Genomic DNA, 7,879 nt, shown 5'->3' with positions numbered 1-7,879 from the left:
AGGGGTTCTTGAGCTATGCTGGTCTTCTACAGACATACAAACGCCACCCAAAACATAACGAAGGTAAAAAACCAGGCTTAAGGGAATTTGTGCTCATCAGGAAGGTGTATGTCCTACTGTACTGCCCCAATCAGGCCAGTGTGAATTTTCCTTGAGTGCAATTTGTCATGGTTAAATGTGTGTACATATTGGTACAGTTACAAAAAGGTGTTTCCTTACTGCTCATCATCATCGGTCGACATGCTTACACACGACAGGGTCATACCGCCCTTACTGCTAGTAAACCCATATGACCATTACAAGCACTAAAAATTGCTGGTTTTAGGCAGTTTTACACTAATTTACAAACAATGTATGTTTCATAACTAAAAAAACAACTGTGTATAACTGTAGCTGTTTTGTCAACAAGTTTCCAATCGATTCTATGGATTTACAACTACCTGGTGCCTTTGTATGTTTCAATTTGCATGCTGGTCCAGTATCTTAGGAGGACGAAAACAATACTGTCATTTACTATCAATTTTCTTCGAACAATGACTTTTTATTAAAGGTAGAGAACGTAACTCCAAATTTTCGATGTCTGTCAGTACATCTTAATACTGTCATTGGATTTGTTTTTTTTAGTGAACTTTGACTTTATTCAAATTGCAACATGGGCAATACAGTGTTGACACACTATAGGCAGCAGGCTGATATCGTGACCGCATACATACAGACATAATAACATTACAAAATTGAACAGATATCAGTAGAATAAATCAATAGCAGCTGGAGCATATGCATAATAAGCTAAGAAATTTAAGACTAGTCAATGGCACAGATGGAAGTGTATCGTTTAGTAGTTGTCACGTACTCTTGCATTGCATTGGAAAGGTTGACTACAATTGGTATCAAGATCATGGTCGGGTGAACCCTGGAGCAGTGTTTTGTTGTCTTTTCAGACACACTTAATAAAGATATACATTTTGTATGATACACAGAGTATGAAATTAAAGGTTTTCACACATCCATTTTAGGCGGCAATAAGAGTGCAGCACGATCCCCATCTAGCTCTTTTAACATCAAACAGTTGACTCATCACATTTTGGACCAGTCCTCCGGTCTTCTTCATTATCAGGACCAGCAGATTGGGGCTAATCCCTCTTTAAGGCTGGATTATGACCTATTCCTACAAGGTAAATCCCCTTTACCAATTCCTGGTATGAACAGGTCTAGATCTGTTCTTTCACACAACCTCATGTTTTGCTAACAATGCAGTCTTAGTTAAGTACTGTCATATACATAGATACCTATAGCTGCAGTGCTAAAACATTTTGCCCTGAAGATGATAACAGATGGCTCTTGTAAAATGTAGTTGTGAATAAAGATCTTTGTTGCAGTCAGTTATTGACCTTAGGAAACTATTCACAGGGTTCCAGATCCGTATTGAAGACTGCAGCATGACTATTGCTTAACAAGTTGTGAAATGATACTAAGGCCACAGCAAGCAAATTTTATGGATGACATCCTCTGCAGACTGCAAAAATAGTGCGATAGGGTGTAAAAAAAAACAAGATGGCTACATTTTCAAAAATAGGCACCATAAAGTTGTGATGACTGTTGTAACAAGAATTAGAGGGACAAAACATGGTATCAGAGCCAACAAGGCATTCATTCCTGTATTCTTGTACTGATGTGTTAAAAGTGACACTAGTGTGGTAGACTGGCATCACCAACAAAGTTGGTAACCACACTCATAGCTATCATATTGGTGTCACTTTACAACTATCCAATAAGTTTCATTTCTACAACTACAGTCCTGGGTACCTCGCAAGTGTCACTTCTACAAGTACAATTATTAGGCTACACCTAAACACAACATATTTGCTCAATTTGGTACTTTATCGTCATGTTGACCATCCCTGTAGAAGAAAAAAATCTTGTTTTTTTTTTCTGAAATCAGGCAAAAAGTAATGCGCACAAGGATGTCATCCATAAAATTTACTTGCTGTGGCCTAAAAGAAAATTTATTATAACATTCTTTGTATTACACGTACAAGTATAATCATATGTATAGTAAATAATTTATGATTTGTAGAGAGTCATTTGCATGATTGATACAATTAGAAAATTTTTGGCATTATTGTTTATGTCTCTGACATTATAACTTGCTCCTTGTTTTCCGTGTGGCATAGGGTACCCCCTGCCCCCCTCCCCCATACGGCTGATAGTCCACTCCCTTCTGTTTAGTTATCCTCATCACGGCGCCGTTCTTACTGTCATCTTCCACCAGCTGGAGAAAACCATCAACCACTTCAGATACTCTGCAGAAATATAAGAAGGGAATGGATGCTTTTAATGATGCGTGCAAATGAAAAAAAGGGGAAAAATTTGCATCGAGTTCGTTATGAAAGTTAGATATCGTCAGGAGGGTTCAACAAATAAATACACATAACGCTAGTTCACCTTTATCCGTGGGGTAACCTATATCCGTTGGTTTTCAAAACAGCGCATTTAGCGATATCCAGTCGATGGACGATTCTTACAAATTGTAATATTTTCAAAATATAGCAGTTTCAATTCTCATTTCATCAGCATGATAGCTCTAAATACCTCGCTTTTGAAAGCAACGAATATAGGTTACTCCACGGATAAAGGTGAACTAGCGTTACACCTGCCTTATACTAGTATGCCTAGACATAGATTCTTTATTCATTTTCACATCTTCTTCGACTTTAAAACTGACTTTCTGGAGGGTATAGTTTTTTTACATGTAGGTCCTCTCACAGTTTTGGAACAACATTGACTGATATTGATTTTAGGGTAAACTTGGGGTCATTACATTTTGTATATTTCTTTCCTCTCTTAGTCAACAGCTTGTACAAATATGCCAATCAAGTCCTAATATGCATAATTTACATACAACTACATTCGGTCTTCATCCAGATAACAAGTTAACATGTACAGGCTATAGGTGAAAAGTCATGAAACTTCATTTGTCCCTTCTTGATTTATCCTGTTTCAACGTCTACAACAAAAATGTCCATTGTAATTCTAAAGAAAGCTTCAATCTGTACATAGGGACCAAACTTCTGTCATACCATTCCTGCGAAATTTGGTGAGCAAAGAAATAAAAATGGCCAAATTTGAATAAAATGATAGAAATTTGTATACTATGACAAAGAAAATGTATTCTTTATAATATGATTATAGGATTGATCAATGGGAGTGATAGATGACAATTGCAAGGAAATTGCAAGCTGGCAAGAGCCCTGCCCCCCTCCCCACACTTACTGCAGCAGCCCTCCCTGAGAGTCAGTATATGCCCAGTGGGCATCAGCTTTCAGCTGTTCCTCAGGGGTGGCGGCCACCCTGGGGGGCTGGATGGCCGTGTCGGTCATCGTCGGGCAGATGGCACACACGCGCACTCCGCTACGGTCAAAGTGAAAGGGGGTCTGCAACATTGGAACAGGCAAATTAGTGTCAGGCAAAGTTACATGACTTTTTTTTGTACAGTGCAAGCCATGAAGAAGCAAAATAGTTTGGGGCCAATCTAATTGACATTGATATCCTTGATGAGGCAACACCTTACACATACACACATGCACACACACATATACGTACACACGCACACATGCATGTACGCACACACAGACACACAAACACACACAGATACACACACACACACACACACACAGATACACACTCAGATACATGCACAGTGTCTATCTGATCAATGATATAGCCATGCATACACATTGACTGGAGAAGTAGATGATACTCATTCCTTACCCCAAAACTCCTGGACAGCCCCACCACACCATGTTTAGTTGCAGTGTACACAGGTCCAATAAACATGGCTATCAGCCCTGGATTATCCAACAGAAAGACAATCTTACAATCATATGTATCCCCATTGCATACTATGATAATACATGTAAGGCAGTCAATCAGTTCTGCAATTATAGTGACTGTCTTCTTTGGCTCTTGTCGTCTTGGGAGACAGTACATGTACAGTGGCTCAAGAAAAAAAAGGATTTTAAAGCCAGGAAATATTTTAGTATGTTACAGGAAATCACAATGATTAAGCAGTGTCTGCTTCTCTAAAGTATGCTTTATGCGAGACTTGGTGCTAGTACTAGTTCTGAACTAGTTTCCATGTTTACTCTGATGTCATTGACAGACAGATCACAGTAGATTACTGTAAATGCAGAAACTTTCGTGGTGGTTTAATGTTCACAGTTTTTGTGGTGGTCGCTTCACCGCGAACTTAAAACCACCGCAAACATTTTTCCATGGCAGTAAGAGACTACAGTGCATGGTGCTACCGCAAACTTAAAACCACCGCGAAAAGTCCTTTTTTCTGCTACTGCTAAATTAAATCCCCACGAACTTAAATGCATTTACAGTACCTTTGAGTCTGAAGAATGATCTTCTGATGGCACAATGTTCAATAACATCAGAAGGGTGTGCATTTGGTGTACATGTTTATGTTCACTGAATGATACTATTCTTTTCATAGATAATAAGAAAATGTTGTAAAAATGTTATAATATATCATTAACACTTTCTCCACTTTCATTCCATTTTTTTTTAAATTCATGTAAGAAACTTTGCATGTGCAGAAATCAATGTATAGCCGTCTGTTGTATTGAGTTTTGAAAAGTTGACTTACCAGCCATGGAAGCGATGTTAATGATCAGGCCTCCTCCACCCCCTTTATCTGTGCCCATGTGGTCCAGTCCAAGTAAGGTACCATGTATAACAGATCTCTGTTGTTGGAGAAGAAAAAAAAGTTCTACAAGTTAGTAAAAAGTTCTTTTTGATCCTTTACAAAAGTTAAGTTTTTGGAGAGTATCAAAGTATTACCAGTAAGCCATAGATAAAGTGAAAATTCTGGAGAAAAAAAAGGAGATTTCTGGTAGAAATACTCGGTCAGGTAACAGACTCCAGACTCCCAGATCCAACACCTCTAGATAAGTACATAAGGACGCATCAACCCTCTCTGAACCATGATGGTGGCAGGTTTCGCCTTCCCGCCATTTATGATTCGCTGCTGAGTACCGACGTCATCCGACGACTTCGGGAACATTATTGCAGCGAATCATCTATCTGAAGTAGGTCAGAGTGCCTGACCAAAAATTTATGGTGTGTCTTTCTGTTGTGTTGGTACAAAATTTAAGCTTTTTCACTAATTTCCCGAGTCTCACCAGGTTGATATCTAGAACCATGTCCCAGTTCTCCTGCTCTGTCACTCCTGCATTGTTCACAACAATGTCCAGCTGCCCAAAGTGGCTGGATGCCTGCTGGAATGCACCTGTGGTAAATACACACGTTTTACAGTCAACAAAATTCACTCCTGCAGGAATATTTGATGTCTCCCCATTGCTATGTACTACTAGTCACCATATACAGCAGCTAAGGCTGACTGAACCAGGTGTCTTAACACTTCAAGTCAGGACCGAGAGTTTCTTCTACAATTTTGTACATTATAGGGCACAACCTGAGGAAGAAGTGCTTATGAGATAGACCCTGTAGTAAGATGTTAATTATTGATCCAAGAAGTATAATTTCTTAACACTTTTTTAACAAAGTTGTTTTGAAAAAACAAATTGTCCCAGAATGGTGGCTTACATGCTAGAGAAGCTAAGTAGGTCTTGTCTTGCTTGCATGTGAAAAATGAATTTTTTTAAAATCCATGTGATAACTTTTTCACAATCTCCAGTGAGGCAAATTCATTAAAGACATGTGTAAATGCAGATATTTGAATCATCATGCAAAAAAATGCATCACTGTTACCATAAACTACAAATACACATAAAAAAGGCTTCGCATTCCATCCAACTGCCCCATACCTAAATATACGAAAACCCACAGGCTTTTCTGATCAGGAAATTTTTAAAAAGTCTACTCAGCTATTACTGTCACCTGAAGCAGTAATAGAAATCTTTATTGACACGACAAAAGCACACAGACTTTTGTAAGGTCTATATTAACAACTACTTACAGTGTTACTATATGGTATAGACCAGTTTCTTCCATATCGGTAGTTGCATTTTTTAGTTATTGCTTATTCTATTGCATTATACTGTATTGTTTCTTGTTATGAATTCTTTGTATGTTAGTCCACATTTTTGTAGGTTCTGCCGCTACCAGCCCAAAGCTGCCTAGGCAGACCCTTGTAATGACCTGTCTCAAAGTCAATAAAGAAAGAAAGAAAGAAACATTACAACTAAACAGACATATACATAAGGCTCAAAATTACGGTTGATAACCACGCACTTCTGGCATATTACTCAAACTCCCCCCCCCCCCCCAACCACACACCCCCCCTCCAGTGACCGTCTAGCTTGAGGTGGGGCACACATGCGTATATATTCAAGTCCGTTTGAAGTGCGTATAACGCTCTTAGTCTCTACCAGGCCCCACAGGTCGCGGGAAAAATAGTACAAATTGGACAAATATAGATACATAACATGCCAGATGAGTTAGCTGACCGAGAAGTATGGTTAGCGACCCAGCTAACTCGTCTGACATACAATATATTACCTGTTTACGTTTGTCCAATTTCTATTATTTTTCCAGCGACCTGTGGGGCCTTGTGGAGGCAAATACTCCCATGCGCGCCTCATACGGACTTAAATATATACGCAGGTGTGACCCCACCTTTGGCTTGAAGGCATTGACATCTGCAGGGAGGCTGTTACAGGAGCTGGTTGCCTTGATGCTGGAAGAGTTTGTTCTGGTTGGCTTCTTACCTTAGGGTAATCGTAGGGTAACCTCTGGTACGTTCATCAATATTGAAGTTGAAAAGGAAGCTGCTTACACTTACAGACGAAAAAATGGGTGAAGAAGACAGAAATTTGACGGTTGACTTACTCTTCATCTGACCCTTGTCAGTGACATCACAGGGCAGGAAAAGCACCTTGTCTGGGCCGTACTTTGATGCTAGTTCCTTTGTCGTCTTTCTTCCTTCTAGCACTTTGATATCCAGTAGTGCTACCTGAAATAACAAAGATTCTGCAAGTGAAACATATTTATATTGTAAAAGTTTACAGAAAAGTACCTAAGGCTATATTGGTTCTATTGTATGAATGATGAAAGCGGTTCTGCATGGGGGTTCTGACGATGCGTTACGCAAAATTCAGAAGGGCTGACAAGGCTTTAGATTAAAGTCATAAATGCTGGCATTTGCTTAAGGCTAAATTCTGGAGGGATGGCATTGTTTCTGTGTATAAGATTTAAAAAATGTTGTTGTACAGCTTAAAACGTATACCCCCATGCAGATCCTCTTTTCAGACTGGACAGTGTCAGCTTTTTCGGCTGTCTGAACTGGACAGGTTTTTCCGCAAACCCGTTCTAGTGTGCGCACTGCTCGACACTTGTTGCCGTTGTCCACTCCGCTGGCAGTGTAATGTGAGGCGGTACACTCTTCCCTTTAGTTATGTAGTCTGTATATACGTATTTACGTTACATGTACAACCACAACCCAAGAAGAGACCGACCTTTGCTCCGCGGTGCAGCATTGCCTCAGTGAACCCCCTCCCCAGCCCCTGCGCCGCTCCCGTCACAAGAGCTACTTTTCCTCTCAGCTGCATTCTAATCAAGGACGCCAGTCAACTCAGAGCTACCAGAAATGTGCAGTTACAGTCTCACTGGTTTATGAAAGTTGAAAGATGTAAAATCCACGTGAGCATTGCAACTGGACTGCTCAGCTCAGTACAGCTCTGTAGACTTTGTACTTAGTGACCTCTGACCCACTTTAAGTTTGGACTATCCCATTGAATCAGAACGGGGGTGCCTGGCTACCAGCCTTTTAGCTTTACTCTGCTGAGGCAGAGCCTCCATCAGTTCCCCCAGCCGTAAAAGCGATCGAGGTAACTGAGTAATGCTACAAAGG

General features: G+C 40.0%; 1 protein-coding gene across 1 annotated transcript in view; it reads right to left on the bottom strand.

Annotated features, from left to right (window-relative positions):
- Positions 1 to 1,931: 1,931 nt before the first annotated feature.
- The window catches only part of LOC118417986 (15-hydroxyprostaglandin dehydrogenase [NAD(+)]-like), a 14,223-nt gene continuing 8,275 nt past the window's right edge, over positions 1,932 to 7,879 (bottom strand). Inside the window, exons 3-9 of the mRNA XM_035823774.1 lie at positions 7,485 to 7,646; positions 6,859 to 6,982; positions 5,190 to 5,296; positions 4,655 to 4,751; positions 3,772 to 3,848; positions 3,274 to 3,434; positions 1,932 to 2,303 (exon numbers count right to left, since the gene is read on the bottom strand). Coding sequence (XP_035679667.1) covers positions 2,141 to 2,303; positions 3,274 to 3,434; positions 3,772 to 3,848; positions 4,655 to 4,751; positions 5,190 to 5,296; positions 6,859 to 6,982; positions 7,485 to 7,577 — 822 coding nt within the window. The 5' untranslated portion in view covers positions 7,578 to 7,646 and the 3' untranslated portion in view covers positions 1,932 to 2,140. The remainder of the gene's footprint in view (positions 2,304 to 3,273; positions 3,435 to 3,771; positions 3,849 to 4,654; positions 4,752 to 5,189; positions 5,297 to 6,858; positions 6,983 to 7,484; positions 7,647 to 7,879) is intronic.

This window comes from Branchiostoma floridae, chromosome 6, assembly GCF_000003815.2.
Source record: "Branchiostoma floridae strain S238N-H82 chromosome 6, Bfl_VNyyK, whole genome shotgun sequence".
NCBI lineage: Eukaryota > Metazoa > Chordata > Leptocardii > Amphioxiformes > Branchiostomatidae > Branchiostoma > Branchiostoma floridae.
This window is presented reverse-complemented; position numbering and strand designations above follow the sequence as displayed.